Below are 18,845 nucleotides of genomic sequence, written 5' to 3' on the forward strand. Positions count from 1 at the left end.
TGCCGAATGCCATACTGGGTAGTCTATTCTGTCATTCTTGTTATATAGCCTGCCCAATTCAACGTTCTCTACTTGAGCACTTCAATGTTACGGTGTTTGTAGAGCCCTCTTAATTCTTCATTTCCTCTTATTCTCCATTCCATGTTATTTTCATCGTATGTATTTCACATAAATTGGTGAATACATATGGTGCACTTGTATGCCAGTTTCCTTTTCTTGGACTGAGGAAACTTCATACACATTGTCCTCTTTTATGTTTTATCACATGGTACGCCTCCAACATGTCATCATCAGATAAATTCTCTAGTGTTTGAGATTTGTTAGGCCTTTGTCCCAAAATTTGGAGACATTGGGAGTAACATGACTAGTTACATGTACTCCAAAATGGCTCAGATGCATTTGATTTATGGCACAGCCATTTGCAATTGACGAGAAGCTGTGTGATTGTATCACACAAAATACCCCAATAGAAAGGTGCCCTTCCACTCATTTTTGCCACCCTGTGTTGCTGATTGTGCGAAACTGGTTCATTCAATGTGCACAAGATGGATGCTAGTCACCAACAAACAACATGGAATGTTGCGGTGGAAGAAAATGTTCTCAAAAATGTGCAGCCTACATCGTCAAGTACATGATGTGTATCCCGTGCCATTGATATACCCCAACCCTCCACCTGGCATGTTGTACGTGATAGAGGACTGCATCTATTTCATTTCCAACGCACCCAGGCATTGCAACTGGGAGAGTACAACAAGTGCATGGGATTTGCGTGGTGTTTTCTGCAGGAATTTACTGCAGAGTGAAGCTTCACAGGGAGTGTCCTCTTCACTGATGACACTGCGTTCTCGCTCGCAGGTGTGATGAACGTTTGCAGCCTGCATATGTAGGTGGATGTGAGCCCAGATACTAGATGTATGGATGCCTCACAACATGAATTTATCCTTGACGTGTGGGCCAGCATTGTCGGAAATTGGTTAATTGGGTTGTACATTCTCTTAGACTGATTTGATGTTTGCATGTTTCTTGCATTCCGGTGATGGGTTCTGCCAGACATGCTGAACAGTGTTCACTTGCCTATTTGTTGCCACAATTATTTCAGGCTGATGGAGCCCCCATGCATTTCAGCAGATGGGTGAGGACATATTTATAGGCAACCTTTGCCAGCCACTGGATTAGTTGCAGTCGGCTGGTTGCATTGCCGCCATGATACCCGATCTGTCCCTAATTGATGTTTTCCCAAGGAGTTATCTGAAGGGCCTTGTATATGAAGCAGCAAGGATTGTTGTGGCAGTAAGATGTCTTCAAGGTACACCAGATATCTTTGAGATGGTGCGCCATTAATAGCAGTGTCGATGTCAGGCATCTCTCGGTGTATCTGGGCAAAACTTTAAGCATTTCCTGTAGTGGGTGTCAATTTATAGCATATGACTAAATAACTGGAGTGCCATTTAGCAGACCTGATGGCCTTTGCAAATCCCAGTTCCTACATGAGTACTGCACCTTGTTTTATGCCCGATGTGCCATGGTAGTTTATGAACTTTTATTTTTATCACCCTGTAGTATAATACACTTTAGACATGTTTGTCAAGTAAAGCGGTGAAGGAAGGGGAAAATATGCTGTTGTTCAGTAGCCAGTAACAGTTGCTACAAAAGCAAGCAGAACAAGCTAAAGCAGAACAATGCATGAAGTGTTCAGTGAATATGGGGGAAAAATTTTATGCACCAGTATGATGAAAAATAGTAAGTTTTGGTCCTTTGTAAAGCAAGTAAATGGAGATAGCTTCCAGTCATGTGGTGATTGTAATGGCAATAAAATAGACAATGGCAAGGAGGAGGCTGAAATACTGGTTTTTTGCTTTCCGAAATAGTTTCTTCGAAGAACATACAATGGCTCTTGTTGCTTGTTGCTCATGTGTTGCAATGATTTGTATAATGATAAAATATCAAATGGGAAAATTAACTGCAGTCTCTGTCAACAAAGATAATAAGTCAGTCATCAGCTGCACAAGAAAATCTTTATTTGATTCACATTACCAGTTTCGACAGTTTAAACTGTCATCTACACAAGTGAAATAGACTCAAATCATTGGTAAACCATATAGCAATTGTAGAGTGAAATTTTCACTCTACAGCGGAGTGTGCGCTGATATGAAACTTCCTGGCAGATTAAAACTGTGTGCCAGACCGAGACTCAAAGGTTCCGAGTTCGAGTCTTGGTCTGGCACACAGTTTTAATCTGCCAGGAAGTTTCATATAGCAATTGTGTTAAAAACAAATGCACAAAGTTCCAGCAGCAGAAGTAAATCAGGTTCATTAAAATAAATGTAAAATAGTTAAGCTTAAGAACTACAACATACCTTTGTGACTGAGCCAATTAAAACAGAGTGACATTTCTAAAAATATAAGATATGTGCGATGAGTGGCAAAAAGTTAACTGTCAAGTATCACATTGTACATAGTGCATGTTAGAGAAGTCAACCACCTGACAGACGACATGTAGGCCATTGAACATGCCTATATACAAAGTGGGAGCTCTGGTGTACACACAACTTGTCATAAATTCTGCAGCAGGTAAAGAGCAAGTATGCATTAATCCTTATAAAACCACTTAAAATGATTAACAGAAGACAGTAAACCATGGACCAAGTGTTAAATAAGCAGACATTTAAAAATCACATCATTACTATCTAAAGGTATAAACAAAGGAAGGTAAGCTGTTCAAATTTTATCATCATTTTATAGTAGTGCCATGGGCCACTAGAACAGCAGTGATACATTAAGTTCCTGCAGATGAGGCTGGCTGCTTTACACATGTTAGCAAGAAAGACGAGTGAGCTACAGTTGAGCTTCGATAGTAAGAAGTGGATGCTACCGAGTCGAAGGTGTGCGAGAGGCCCCAGCGCATGTTTACAAGTTGACTTTCTGTATGGAAACGTGCCTGTAACGTATCTAGATGATAAGCCAAACTTGGTATTTGGGAAATAATAAACCTTGGCAGACATTTAAAAAGTCAGCATGTGACAGTTACACCTTAAAAATAAGTATTATTTCATGGTTATACCGAGAAGACATTGTCTAGAATGTAAAAAGTCAATGGTACAAATCACACTGAAAGACAGGTTATTTTTTGATTGTATAGCTTCTCTGTTGGCAACGGCCTTGCCACAGTGGATACACCGGTTCCCGTGAGATCACCGAAGTTAAGCGCTGTCGGGCGTGGCCGGCGCTTGGATGGGTCACCATCCCGCCGCCACGTGCTGTTGCCATTTTTCGGGGTGCACTCAGCCTCGTGATGCCAATTGAGGAGCTACTCGACCGACTAGTAGCGGCTCCGGTCCAAGAAAACCGTCATAACGACCGGGAGAGCGGTGTGCTGACCCCATGCCCCTCCTATCCGCATCCTCACCTGAGGATGATACGGCGGTCGGATGGTCCCGATGGGTCGCTTGCGGCCTGTAGGCGGAGTTAGTAGTTATAGCTTCTCTGTTAAATGATTTACTTTGATCTACATCATGTCCAGTTCGTGTTTTATCTGACTGCTCAGTTGATGCTGACTTTCTCACAGGTTTTAAAGTAATTTTATTATATCTTTTCTATCCAATATGTACTAACGCATTTATATAACATAGATTTTTTTCAATCTGACGATGTCTCCTCTGTATAACAATGAACTGCTACTTATTTTTAATGTGTAACTGTCACTTGCTGACTTTTTAAATGCCAACCAAGGTTTTTAGTTTCCATGCACCAAGTTTTACTTAGCACCTAGACATGCTACAGGAATGTTTCCACACAGTAAAGCAGCTTGTAAACACTTGCTGGGACCCCTCGCACATCCTCAACTTGGTGTTGTCCACTTCCTGCTATCGAAGCTGGACTGCAGCTCACTCACTTGTGTTTCCTGCTAATGTGCATCCAGCGGCTGGCCTCATCTCCAAGATATTAAACAGTGCAATGTATTACTGCCGATGTTGCCACCATAAAATGATGATAAAATTTGAACAGTTTACCTTCCTTCTTTTCTCCCTTCACGTAGTAATGTTGTTATTTTTATATGTCTGTCTGCTTAACACTTGGTCCATGGTTTACTGTCTTCTGTTAATCATTTTAAGTGGTTTTATAAGATTTAATGCGTATTTGCACTTTACCTGTTGCAGAATCAGTTTGTATGTACGCTAGAGCTCCCACTTTGTAAATAGGTGTGTTCAGTGCCCTTCATGTCATCAGTTTGGTGGCTGACTTTTCTCGCATGTGCTATGTACAATATGAAATTTGAAAGTTAACTGTTTGCCACTCATCACACGTGTCATACATTTTCAGAGATGGTACTCTATTTATTGACCCTGTAGGAAAGGTATGTTGTGGCTCTTAAGCTTAACTACTTTACATCTGTTTTAAAAAAATCTGTTTCATATTTCCTGTTCAATCTTTGTAAATTTGCTTTTAACACACTTGCTTTATGTATTATTTTTTGCGAATCCCTTGTAGGACACTAGTGCCCAATTGTTATTTTTCTGTTGGCCTACAATGACTTGAGCCTGTTTCACTTCTGAAGATGACAGTTTAAACTTAAGAAACTGGTAAAGTGAACCAAATAAAGGTTTTCTTGTGCAGCTGACACAGGACTTATTATCTTCGTTGAAGTATTCTGCAACTGCTGAACTACAGCTATGAACAAAATTATACAGTCTCTTAATAGGGGAAAGGCCAAATTACCTATTAAATTTTATGTAAGTGTTGCTGGAGCTAAAAAGTATTCTGAATTATATAAAAATGCCAATGTCATTACTGTTTTCAAGAAGAGATATTTGACACAAGCTTTAGGCGTACCAGTTTACCTTGGTAAGTGTCTGTATCAGACAGTACTTGTCTCCTGTCAGTCAAAGTTCTAACAACATTCAGACTCTACAAAGGACGATGACAGCTCAATATCTGTAAGTATAACTTCTTATGGATTGATATATTGTGCACAAGATGTCCTGTAGCCCCCATCCCTCTATTGAACTAGTAGATATGAGAACAGAAGAAGTTGTTTTTTAATGTTATGTGGTGAAACTGATGATTGATTGGAAGAGGGAATAATGATGTCCCAGATGTACACATGAAACTTGATGAAATATTCTATCTTGTCAGGAAAACTTCAAAAATAACGTAAATAAATATTATGATTTTTCTTTTCCCAATAGGCGGAGCAGACATGTCCACCAGTATGCAAATGTGATGCTGCAAGGACTATGTTCATCGGAAGAGAACCATCATTCAGTGTGATGACTGATTGCTCCAATAGCAATTTAACTAGCCTACCTCCAAACTTACCACAGAATACATATTATCTGAATGTTTCTAACAACAATGTAAGTAACAGGTAGCATTGTTCTTATTAAGATTGTATGGTTTACATTAGACTGTTTTTGCTACAAGTTTCTTTTATTGAATAATCAAATACTCTTTCTTGACTTACATTGGTTATTGTAGTTATCCTGAAGTATTTTTACCTGTGGTAATATTATTGTTTATTGTGTTTTCTTTCAAACTAATATTTCTTTTTCGTAATCCTTATTACTATTCCATTACTGTCACAATAGATGTGTTTTGGGTTACAGATGCCTATTACATTATAGCCTTCTTTACTGGTGAGTTGGTGCCAGGTTCTATAAAAAGCCATTCACTGCCCTTTCAAAGTTTCTCTACTGTTCCATTCGTTGCACTTCAATGAACTTACATTGTTTACATTTCTTTTTCGCACTTTTATTGGTGGAAATACAGATCTTCCCCATTGGATAATGGACTAGAGCCATTTGTAAGGAACCTACAAACTTATGAATGCAAGTTAAGTAGAGATTATTTTTTGCGATTAAGACAGACAGGTTTATGTTCATGTGCTTCTCTCTTTTAGTAGCTTCTATATCACCCATTCTCCTCTTTCTACAGTGTACCCCCCCCCCCCCCCCCCCCGTTATTTCTCCAACAGTATAATTACTACACCATATTGTCCACTGACACTAACAAATTCACTGCACAATCAGCTACCAATCAGTTTTCCCCATCTCACTAACAATTTGAACAACTCTACCACATACATTGACGGGGTGTGACTACCTCTGATCCTGCTGTGAGATAACAGATGTAATACTTCAACACTTATCCTCACCTCCAAAATGACATCTTGATGTTCATTACATCCACTCAGTATTCTGCTCAAGCACAATGTCACTTCTACTCCCAGGAGAGCATCTTGTAGTTCATTTATCTGTGGTTAAACCAAGAGCAAGATGTGACCTATACACTCACCCACCCACCACCTCCTGTTGCAGGCTAGTGAGCTATTCAAAGGCCACTGCGAAATCTTTGCAATCTTGAACCGTCAGTACATACTGTACACAACACTACTTTTAATCCTTGTGAATTTTTTTTGTGAAATGCTACTTTTAGCTCTTGTGATTTCAACTGTTCAATTTTATGTAACTTGTTTTTGTACTGAGAAGTTTTTTGTTATGTATGTGGTAATAACATTACATTTCCATGCCATGGTGGAATTCCATTTGTCCCATAATAGCATATATTCTGTGGACATGGTCTAAATTTTGACGATAAATACTGTCACCTGTTTTGGAAATATTAATATTAACTTCAGCAACTTAAGTTTCCTGTTTTACAATTTATCTCTGACATTTTATGTTGAAGATATTGCATATGTACTGACAGTTTTCCTTGTATAGCATTTTCTGCAGCCTTAATTCTGTACTCTTTAAGTCATGAGTTTGTAATATATTTTAATGATTGGAACATACTGTCGTAGAAGATTATGTGTATGATTCTAATGTAATTATGCTGACCAGGCTATATTGGCTGGAAATACATGTTATCTTTCATCTGCATCTAGATGATTAATTTGCAGTTTGCAATTAACTGCCTGGCAGAAGGTGTACATTGTTTTTCTCTATTGCAGATTACATCTTTAGCTGCATTGAGCACTGATCCTACTTATGAAGGAATACGTGAACTTGATGCAGATAACAATTTGATAACATCAATAAGTGAACTGGAAGGAACAAAATTCATCAGCAATTTTCATGTACTTAGTCTGCAGAATAATAGAATAGCATCAGTAAGTGAATATGTATCTCTGTGTGCAAATGCATTCTTTTGATGTATAATGGATCTGTGTGGCACATCATATCATACGAGAGAATATTTTTGAAAAATCTGTAGTCACATAATTCTTAACAAGCTTGTGAAGGCCAATGGTATCTCTCATTATGCCTCCTTATCCACTTTCTCTTAGACATGTGAAAGCCTTATCATGTGATATGTCCGATGAACATTGTTTGGTTCCAGCCACCTCATCCCAACCACTGCCAAACTAATGTAATCAAAGTATACAACAGACTTTCAGAGGATATTTAATCTGTCCACTGGTTTGTACATTGGTTCTGACATTTTTCTTATTGTGTGACCCATTTTCAGTAGCAGTTCAAAGATTCCGTAACTTTTTCTCAAGCTGAAAGTAGTGTATATAAAATGTTCAGTGATGAATAATTTATATTCTGTGCTGTGTAGACAGACTCAAGCATCAGTTTGACACTGAGTTCATGAAAATTGTAATTTTATTGGTACATGTCAGGTCTGTTGGAGTTATTTAAATGCTGCACTGTAAAAAAGTTCCATAAAATTTGACGACCAGTTAAATCAGTATATCTCCACCTGAATATGTTATGTCTAACAAAATTTTGTGCCAGATGAAGATACAAACCAGAACAACTGGGCCATATGAGCATGCCTCTAGGCTTGACATAAACTACCATTGTCACCATTGTTTCCACTTACAGATTCTGAACAGTACTACGGTATCAGAAGTTCTTCCACAGTGTACATGGGTATCATGAGAGGGAGAGGAGGGGACGGCGAAGTCAGCAGAATACCATGGTTTGTTCTACCACAAGGAATGTGTGTCAGTTGTTATGCAGTGCAAAGAAATATATATTAGTTGATACTCAGTAACTACGTACTCCTTGTGGAGGGTAAATCAGGATCCTCCATTGACTCCATTCCTCCAGTGGTGGCATTTCCACATATTGTATGGGTAGGGTTCCCATTCATACAGATTTTTCCAGATCTGTCTCAATTTTTAACAAAATTCAACAGAATGTCCGCAAATCCTCTTTTGAGTCAGTGGAATATCCTGGATTTTCATGGTATGTAGCACGTCTTTTTGTGTTTCTAAACTAATCACCTGTCTTTAAACATCAATTTTGAAGTTCTGGAATCTTTGGCATCATGCTTTGTTTGTGTCCTTGCATGGTGGCAAGGACACAGGAATTAAACAGTGGTTCCCAGTGACATCTGCAAGGGTTTATTGCACAAGCATAACAACAAGAAGATGGATGGTATTAAAATATAGAAAGCTCTTCCGGATGTGGTCTGGATCTAGCTTGGTGCTGTGGCTAGGATACAGCTGGTGCTTGGTGATGCCCAACAGGGTGCAGCAGGTGCTCGGACAGAGTGGCAAGAGGATTGTGGTCAACAGGCATTGGCAGCAGCAGGAGGTCCCCTGGGATGCAATGCTGCCAATGGAGTGATGATTTTGGCAGGCGTCAGTGACTGAGGGAAGAAATGGCATGACCAGTGGTGATGGCAAAGGACAGGGCAATACAGACAAGCTGACAAGACAGATGGTTAGATTCTGACTATTGGGCCGCAAGTGGCCAGTGTAATTGCCCAGAATGGGAGAACTGTCTGTCTGCTGGTGGTCTCCAGCAAGGGTGATGTTGCCGTGCAGTGATGGCACTGTAGCAGGGATGGATGGCAGCTAGGATGCGGCACTCAACCAGCAGGGCCCCGCGATGAGCGAGTGATGACATTGGTAGGCATCAGTGACTGATGGGAGTAACGGCGTGATCACTGGTGGCCCCAAAGGACACTACGATACTAATGTATGGGTAAGACAGATGATGAGGCTCTGACTGGTGGGCTGCAAGAGGCCAATATAAATGCCCAGAGTGGGAGAACTGTCTGCCTGCTGGTGGCCTTGGTGTTGCCCGTAAAGGCAGGTGGACTGATAGGTGCATAATTGCGTGACTGTGATCACAGTGCCACTATGAATGATACATGCACAGATGTGTGTAGCCACATGATCCTGGATGAAGTTAATAGTTTCGTGATCACTGCACCATTATTAAAGTGCACATGCAGCATAGTGGTAACCTGGTGCCTTGAATAATGAAACGCCTGTGGCACAGTCCCTAGGCAACCAGCAGGATGTGGGGAAAATGTTGGTGGTTGTAGGGTCCCAGATAGGGCCTGGCTACATTAATATTCAACTTCAGTGTGTTGTTCTATTGTGTCATAGTTTAATGTTTCAAGTGCTTTCAGCAGTGAGTTTCACTGACTTTATCGTAACGTTACCTGTGTTAATAATGGAAAAACACAAGTGGAAACTAAACAGCAACATGCAGCAACAATTCCTGTTTGTTAAAGGGCACAGTACAGTTTGTGTTTGTTTGTGGTGCGAAATTTACCATTGGATACAGAGGACACCAACATAGTAACTCATATGAAATCAACAGAGATAAAGCTGTGCTTCAGGTAAACTCTTCAAGATCAAAACTGGATAACTGCTTATTAGTGAAGGTAGGTTCAGATATGGATTAGCAATTTGTAGTGCAATAATGCACACTTGTGCACCAAAAATTTATTCACAACAAGAATTTCAAGTCCTTGAACCGCACCACTGACATAATTAAATCAGTGTTGAAGAAGTTCTTGTGGTCATACATGAAAACCAAATCACCTTTCATGAACATGATATCACCCTTTGCTATGGAACAAATGATGGATTTGAAAGAAACATAGTCTACGTCAGTGGTGATAGATTCTCCCTGCCACATGGGTATGAAGCTGGTTCCTTCAGGTTTACAAGCCAGATATCTTAATGTGAGTGTTGGAGTTGGTCACCTTTGGTGTTAAGTGCAGGGTTTTTGTGTTCGTGTGCTTTATATGTATTGTAAAATTTCATTCTTAAGAAAAAGTTTGTAACACTGCAATCTGGCAAAAGAAAAAGAAAGATGCAAAAAAATCAGAGTTTTAAATTGGAAGAAGAGAGTGAAAATAATTTAGTACATGTGGGATGCCCTCATATAGTGCAGAATACTGTCCAAATTGGCACAGACAGCTTACTCATTGATATACAGCTCATAATTGGTAAAACCTGTCCTTTCCATATTTACTCTGTATGAGTTGAAAAACGAAAATCAGCCTGTGAGTTTGTTGAAGTGGAGTATAAGAAAGATTTAGGTCATAGTAAAAGTAGGTGGTTATCTCCCCTATCAGCTGTTGAAAGAGTAACTACATATCTCTTCCAAGCATTAAACTCCTATTTCCTGTCCCTTGACAAGTGTCCAATCACCCTGAACAATTTTTTTTCAAAAATCCTTTCTCCTTCATTATCTTTCAGTTCTTTTCAAGTCGATTAATCAATTTCTTGAACAATATTCTGTTCACTGAAAAAGAAATTGTAACTGTAATTGAAGTTGCAGACAAAATAATTTTGTTATACCAGAATTAGAAGCCAGAAACTCTTAAATATTTTTGACAGCAGTTAAACATGTTGGAAAGTGAGGGCAAGTAACACTTGATCAGTTTAACAGTATCACCACAGCTTTTATGATATCTGCTCTATGGATATACCGGTGAATGATGTGAACCATTTTTGGAACCTTTTCAGCCAATGAAGTGGCCCACCACAAGAAAAATCATCAGCTGGATTAGTGTTCAAAAATATATAGTTTAATAAAATATAGTGTCATGAACTTCACTGAGATGACAGAAAACTGTTTGTCAAGTGCTGTTTAGTAAGTAAATATCATGAAGGTAAACTGCTAGATTGGAATATAAAATCAAATATTAATGTTAGTGAAAAAGGCAGGAAATTTGTACTCATTTTCACAAGAATGAGTTTGTCTAAAACTTATTAGAAGTTTGGTTGAATTTTCACTAGCTATTCCAGTTCTAATGCATCAATTGAAAAAGCATTTTCTGTAATTAAGCTTTGTGAACAAATGGAGGTAAAAATGATTTAAATTAAAAACAGTAAAAACTCTGACAGTGATAATAGCCACATTTGTTAGCCTCCCTTGTATGGGCTTATGCAATTTGATACTTAATGAAAATAAACTTCTAGAGCAAATACACAGACTAAACAGTACTACACAAGTGACAGTAACAATGTGTCTGTGCCATCATCTTCCATATAATCTGTGTGAAATTATTGTTTATATTTATATCCAAATTGTCTAGGTTTGTTCAATAAGTAATGCCCCACATTTTTTTTAAAAGCCAGTAGTATACATAGACAAACATCTTTCTTGGTGCTTCACATTTGATATTTGTTCTGTGCGCCTGTGAAGTTTCGAAGCATTCTGGCAGATGCCAGAGCCAGAGTACAGCATCAAAATGGTGTCTACATATGACTCATGTTACAAGCAACATGCTGCTGTTGAATTATTGTACGCAGGAAAAGAAACCATGGTGAACATCCATAAACGTTTGTGTGCAGTGTACGGCGATGCTGCAGTTGATAGGAGTACAGTTGGGCGAAGTTTCAGCCTCAGGAAATGAAGAAACAGTGCTCCACGACCAGCCACTCTTGATGGGATGTCCTGTCACTGCCACTGCTCCAGACATGCTGAATCGTGCGGATGCCATTATTCATTCTGACCAGCGCATCGCAACTCAAAAATTGGCTCTGTAGTTGTTGGTCAGCATTGGAAATGTGCCTGCAATGATTGACATTCTCGAATATCCAAAGAGATACTCATGATTGGTTCCATGAATGCTCACAGTGGACCACAGGATTCAAAGAAAGGCCATTTCAACTGAATTTTTGGAGCATTTTGAGACTGACAGAGAGGCCTTTCTGTCATGGATTGTAACGGGAGACAAAATCTGGGTGCACCACTCTGTGCTGGAAAGAGCTTTTATCAGCAGGTAATACATGGTCTTCCACAATGTTGGTGTACAGCCATGGAGCGTGATGGAGACTATGTAGAAAAATAGAATATGGGCAAAATATGTTGATGTATATTGTCACCAAATTCTGACTCTTAACAATAAATATGCTCTGAGAATAAAAATATGGGACATTACTTACTGAACGACCCTTGTATGTGCAATGCTACTGTTAACCTCTCATCAATGTATGGTTGATTTCTGCTCATTTGTCCAGAGTTTTTGTATATTATTTTAAAAATGTCCTGAATTTGATGAAAAGTGATATGGGAGCTCATCCAGAGAGAGAACTGCTAGTACTGTTTGTAAATTGTAGGTGGAAACATCAGTGACAATGAAAGTTTGAGCTAGACCTGGAGGTGTGCTCAGGCTGCCTAAGGAAGCTGCTCAAGGGAAAAATAGGAAATCTGTGATTGTGTCCCATAATGGGAAAAATTTTCATCTTTCATGACAAATTTATTACATTGCAGATTGGGTGAGGTTGGTTTGTGGGTCAGTTATTAATGTCCAGTTTTAATTCTGTTTTACTCTTGGATTTTTTCTTTTTTTTTGGGGGGGGGGGAAGGGAGAAGATATTTATTTGTTTTAATGATTAGATTTACTTTTTTTAATAACATAATTTTATTTCTGGATACAGCTGGTCATGAGAATTAAATAGTGTTCTTCCTTCTCAGTGAAATATGCTTTGTTCAAATAGGTTCTGCATATTTTGAAGAAAAACTGGATTTACTTACAGCTAGAAGATATGTAGGAACTAAGTTTCTTATGTACAGTATATGTTAGGTAAATCTCTTCTAATTACACTTCTACTGCGGTGTAGTGTAATTTGGATTTTTTGAAATCTCATTGAAGAGCAAGAGTGGCATGATGTTTATAGTGCTAATAACAATGACAATAAATGTAATGCTTTCTTTAACACATTTCTCATGCTCTTTGAAAGTTGCTTTCCCTTAGAACATTTTAAACATGTTACTAGAATTAAGATGCATCATGGGTGGCTGACTTGATGGGCTAAAGATATCATTTAGAACAAAGTGGGAGTTTGTCAAAAAGTTACAAATAGTCATTACTGAGCTGCAGTAGCCCTTACAGACAGTGTTGTAAAGTGCTTAAAATTGTTATTAGGAAGACAAAACTCATGTGGTATGTGAATAGAATAGCTAATTCTCAGGATAAATTTAGTCACTCTTGAAGGAAGTGTCTGACCAATAGTGGAACATTGATGACATTGACAAAGGCCCTGGCTGCATGTGCCTTTGTAATCTGGAGAAATTTATCACTGAATATAACATCTCCATGCAACAGCACAATGCCGTGTTGTCTGATCTTCATTCCGGCAGCTGCTTTGTGATGAAGATGGCCAAAGCAAACTTCTCAGAAAAATCAGTAAAGTGTAAAATTATGTAACAAATTATGCGGACAGTGTACAGTTTTTTTGGATGACTAGCTTGTTTGTGTAACGTAGCTAGGCATATGAGAACTAGAATTTACGGTGAGTTCTTGAGGAGGAGTCTCAGGCGCAGTGTGCAGGATTGCACCTATCATTGGAAGATTAACTGGTGACCTGTGCATGAGGCAGAAAAAATTAGGCCCCTTGGCAGTCTCCTCGATGGATGAAGTGGGGGGAGCAGTCTAGCATGAGTCATTTACTAAAATGTAGACTTTCATGGCCAGAAATATCATGTCCATTATAATTATCGGGGCTGTTATGCCGTGGTCGGTTGATGAATTCTGTGTCGATTCCCAAAGTTTCGTCTCCGACTGCGGGAGACATCTTCAAGGGGGTCCGTAGCTTGATGGAAGGTCCAACACACCCACTGGCTCTGTACTGACTGCCGCTAAATTCCGTGTCCGCGCGCTCCCACGCTGCGGTGTGACGTCACGTGTTTTGAAAACGTCAGTGCAATTGGCCGCTGTTCGTCGCCGTCGATTGCCGTTGCCATCACCCAGTAGTGGACGGGTGGTACACATCTTCTTTAACACCGGCATCCATATACCGTTTAATTTCACGCCATCCTCCTTCTGGTTGAAATTATTTGGGTGTTTAGCGATTTCGATTGCCTCCCTGTAGAGCCTTTCGTAATATCCGCTTGTGGCCGCTAGTACTTGCGTCTCCTCGAAACGAATATTGTGGCTCCCTGGCTGGAAAGCATGCTCCGCAACAGCTGATCATTCCGTTTCTCCTCTTCTACAATTTCCCTTGTGCTCTTCCAAACGTTTAGAAACAGTTCTTTTAGTGGTACCCACATAAACATCACCACAGCTGCATGGGATCCTATACACTCCAGCTTTTTCCAATGGTTTGCGAGTGTCCTTGGCAAGCTTAAGGTATTTCTGTATCTTCCTGGTGGGCTTGTAAATTACGCTAATATTCCGCTTCGTCAAGATCCTCCCTATTCTTTCCGTTACATTTTTAACAAACGGCAGGAAAACCTTAGATTTTGCAGTAGCCTGTACGTCAGTATGATTTCTGCGTGGCTGCCTCAACGCACGTTTTATTTCAGCGGACAAGTATCCATTCTTCATTAGTGCATTGTGGAGATGTTCCATCTCAGCGTCGAACAACTCAGGTTCGCAAATATTTTTAGCTCTGTCCGCTAACGTCTTGATAACACCTGCCTCTGTTGTGGGTAGTGGTTCGAATCCCGGTGCAAATAACGGTCCGTGTGTGTGGGTTTGCGGTATACTGATTGGCCCAAACTACCATTTTCGTTTCTAAAAACAAGCACATTGAGGAAATGTAATTTGCCGTCTACCTCCTCCTCCATTGTAAACTGAATTCTCGAGTTTATACTGTTAAGATGTTCGTGGAACCAGCTTAGTTCCTCCCTACCATGTCTCCACAGCACAAACGTGTCATCCACGTATCGGAACCATACATTTGGTTTTTTGCTGGTAGTACCTAAGGCCTGTTCTTCGTATCGACACAGAATTCATCAACCGACCATGGCATAACAGCCCGGATAATTATAATGGACAGATGAGTCATTTGCAGACCATTGTTTCTGCCAACAGTTTTACTTCCATTATTGTATATTTCCAGCAGTGTCAATTTTTGTTACGAATTATGATACAGCCTGTACACAAACTGTGTCTCTGGCCTCTCAGGTAGGTGCCCCAAGCAGCTGCTTGTGCACTTGGGCATTAAACTCGCTCTGGCTACAAAGGCCATTCTAATCTGAAGAAATTTATCAGGGACAGGTTCACTCAAACCACAGATAACCGGCCATCATTCATACTATAGCAACTGAGACGATGGTGTTGGATTATCTGGGAATTGACACCCATCAGCTGCCTTTGTGGCATGCACACTTTTAAGAATAATGTATGAAGAGTACTGGTGGAGAAGCAATTACAACGTCTACCATGAACAATGTGTGCAAGCAGTGGGGCCAAATGTTTTTAAACCCAGAGTTTAGTTCAGTTAGTGGATTATCCAGCACAGTACTACAGTTCCACACTTCTTACAGCTTATATTGGTTACAAATGAGGGCTCTTTTAACCATGATAGTGTTTTTCAAACACTGTAATGGCTAGGTTTGGAATTGCAGGGGTGAATTACTTCATGCTCATCTCAAATTGTCAGCAATGATTTTCTTTTAACTTGTGGGCTACAGACAGATTCCATATTCCTAGATTTCCATAAAGCATTTGATGCAATGCTCCACTGCAGACTGAGCGTACAGAATACATTCTCTGATATGTGAATGCCTCAAAGACTTCCTAAGTAATAGAAGCCATATATTGTCCTTGATGGTGGGTGTTCTTCAGAGGCAAGTGTATCATCAGGAATACCACAGCAAAATGTGATAGGACAACTCTTGTGTGAGTGAGCAGCAGCCTGTGACTGTTTGTTGATGACGCTGTAGTGTATGGGGTAGTGTCATAGTTGAGTGACTGTAAGGCGATATCTGGTAACCAAGGCAGAATTTCTATTTGTCACAGTGAATGGCAACTTGCTCTAAACGTAGAAAAATGTATGTCACCTCAGATAAATAGGAAAAACAATTCCGTTATGTTAGAGTACGAAGGAGGACCCAAAAATACCGGAATTTCTTTCTAGAAAGCATATACTTTATTGTTTGCAAATACAACCTTAATCTCCTTCGAAGTACTCTCCATTAGCATTAATGCACTTGTCCAAATATTCATTCCAGTGTTCGAAGCACCTTTTAAATTCATCCTCTTTGATACCTGCTAGCACTTTCATGACATTGCGTTTTACGTCTTCCACATCTGCAAAACGTTTACCTCTCAAGTCTCTTTTCATCCTTGGGAACAGGAAGAAGTCTGAGGGTGCTAAATCCAGCGAATAGTGCGCGTGGGTCAAGGAAGTCGTCTCCATTGAGGCCAAAAACTGGCGAATACTGAGAGCTATGTGTGTGGGAGCGTTGTCGTGATGCAGGAACCACATGCCAGACTCCCACAAAGCTGGTCATTTTCATGACAAACTTCTGCGAAGCTGTTTCATAACCTCCAAGTAGAATTGTTGGTTTACTGTCTGGTTTTCAGGGACAAATTCAGTGTGTACGATCCCTTTGATGTCAAAAAAACAGATCGACATCGTTTTCACATTCGATTTTACTTGTCGAGCTTTTTTTGGTCGAGGTGAGCCAGGTGACTTCCATTGTGATGACTGTTGTTTACTTTCTGGATCGTACCCATAGCACCATGACTCATCACCTGTAATGATTTTATTGAAAAAATGAGGATCATCTTTGAACGCCTCCTTCATTTCGAGACAGGCTTGAACACGACGATCCCTTTGATCTCCAGTAAGAAGCTTCGGGACAAATTTTGCTGCCACTCTTCGCATCCCCAAATCGATGGTCAAGATGCGCTGAATTGAGCTCCAGGACAACCCAGACAAGTTCTCGAGCTGGTCTATTGTCCTGCATCGATCTTCACTGATGAGTTCATGGATTTTGTCGATGTTGTCTTCGCTTGAGCAGTTGAAGGTCGACCGGAACGGGACTGATCTTCAACCACCATTTCTCCCTTTTTAAACCTAGAAAACCGTTCGTACACTTGCGTTTTACTAAGAGCATGGTCTTTGTAGGCTGTCTGAATCATCGCAACAGTTTCTGCTGCATTCTTGCCGAGCAAGAAACAAAACTTCACTGCCACACGTTGTTCGTAAGAACTAGCCATTTCCTCGTGTCACGTCTGCATTGTATGCACACTCAAAGAACTGCCAAAGAAACCATACTTCTCACTGTTGCGTGACACTGCGTGGCAGAATGACTCAGCAGAGCTCCTACTACAACCCTCTGGCGGCGCAACCTGCTACTACAAGTACACAATGTGCAGCATTACGATTCTGGTTTCTTTTGGGTCCCCCCTCATATAATATTAGTGGTGTGCTGCTTGACACAGTCACATTGATTCAATATCTAGGTATTACATAACAAGCATATCAGGTTGGCTGTAGCCTCAATCTGATCACCAGCAACATGAGATACCTTGAAAGATTGAGCAATATTCAACACTTCAGGCGAAGGTAGATTCTCACATTGTAGTGCTTGTTGACACACCTCCTTGCCAGGAGCCTACCAAATGATGGTGTCATGGACCACAGGAGCAGCATATGAAAAACATGATGAGCATCAGTAACAAACTATGAGTTGCAACTGAGTCTGTGAAGTTTGGCTACCCAAGCCCGGTAGAATTGTTGAGGCTATTTATTACAATAGTACACAACTGGCCATTAAAATTGCTATACCACGAAGATGACGTGCTACAGACGTGAAATTTAACCCACAGGAAGAAGATGCTGTGATATGCAAATGATTAGCTTTTCAGAGCATTCACACAAGGTTGGCACCGGTGGCGACACCTACAACGTGCTGACATGAGAAAAGTTTCCAACTGATTTCTCATACACAAACAGCAGTTGACCGGCGTTGCCTGCTGAAACGTTGTGATGCCTCGTGTAAGGAGGAGAAATGCGTACCATCACGTTTCCGACTTTGATAGAGGTTGGATTGTAGCCTATCATGATTGCGGTTTATCGTATCGCGACATTGCTGCTCGTATTGGTTGAGATCCAATGACTGTCAGCAGAATATGGAATCGGTGGGTTCAGAAGGGTAATACAGAACGCCGTGCGGGATCCCAACGGCCTCGTATCACTAGCAGTTGAGATGACAGGCATCTTATCTGCATGGCTGTAACGGATCATGCAGCCATATCTCCATCCCTGAGTCAACAGATGGGGACGTTTGCAAGACAACAATCATCTGCATGAACAGTTCGATGATGTTTGCAGCAGCATGGACTATCAGCTCGGAGAACATGGCTGTGGTTACCCTTGACGCTGCATCACAGACAGGAGTGCCTGCGATGGTGTACTCAACGACGAACCTGGGTGCATGAATGGCAAAACGTCATTTTTTCAGATGAATTCAGGTTATGTTTACAGCATCATGATGGTCGCATCCGTGTTTGGCGACATCGCGGTGAACGCACATTGGAAGCGTGTATTCGTCATCGCCATACTGGCGTATCACCCGGTGTGATGGTACGGGGTGCCATTGGTTGCAGATCCTGTACGGGCCTTTCTGGATACAGAAAATGTTCGACTGCTGCCCTCGCCAGCAGATTCTCCAGATCTCTCACCAACTGAAAACGTCTGGCCAATGGTGGCCAAGCAGCTGGCTCGTCACAATACTCTAGTCACTACTCCTGATGAACTGTAGTATCGTGTTGAAGCTGCATGGGCAGCTGTACCTGTACACACCATCCAAGCACAATGCCCAGGCGTATCAAGGCCATTATTGTGGCCAGAGATGGTTATTCTGGGTACTGATTTCTCAGGATCCATGCACCCAAATTGCGTG

At 40.6% G+C, this 18,845-nt stretch overlaps 1 protein-coding gene across 3 annotated transcripts in view; it reads left to right on the forward strand.

Moving 5' to 3' along the window:
- The window catches only part of LOC126244882 (protein halfway), a 219,775-nt gene that overhangs the window by 166,977 nt on the left and 33,953 nt on the right, over positions 1-18,845 (forward strand). For all 3 annotated transcript variants that reach the window (XM_049948274.1, XM_049948273.1, XM_049948272.1), the window contains exons 5-6: positions 5,187-5,354; positions 6,950-7,108. In XM_049948274.1, coding sequence (XP_049804231.1) covers positions 5,187-5,354; positions 6,950-7,108 — 327 coding nt within the window. The remainder of the gene's footprint in view (positions 1-5,186; positions 5,355-6,949; positions 7,109-18,845) is intronic.

Source organism: Schistocerca nitens, chromosome 1, assembly GCF_023898315.1.
Source record: "Schistocerca nitens isolate TAMUIC-IGC-003100 chromosome 1, iqSchNite1.1, whole genome shotgun sequence".
Classification (NCBI taxonomy): Eukaryota; Metazoa; Arthropoda; class Insecta; order Orthoptera; family Acrididae; genus Schistocerca; species Schistocerca nitens.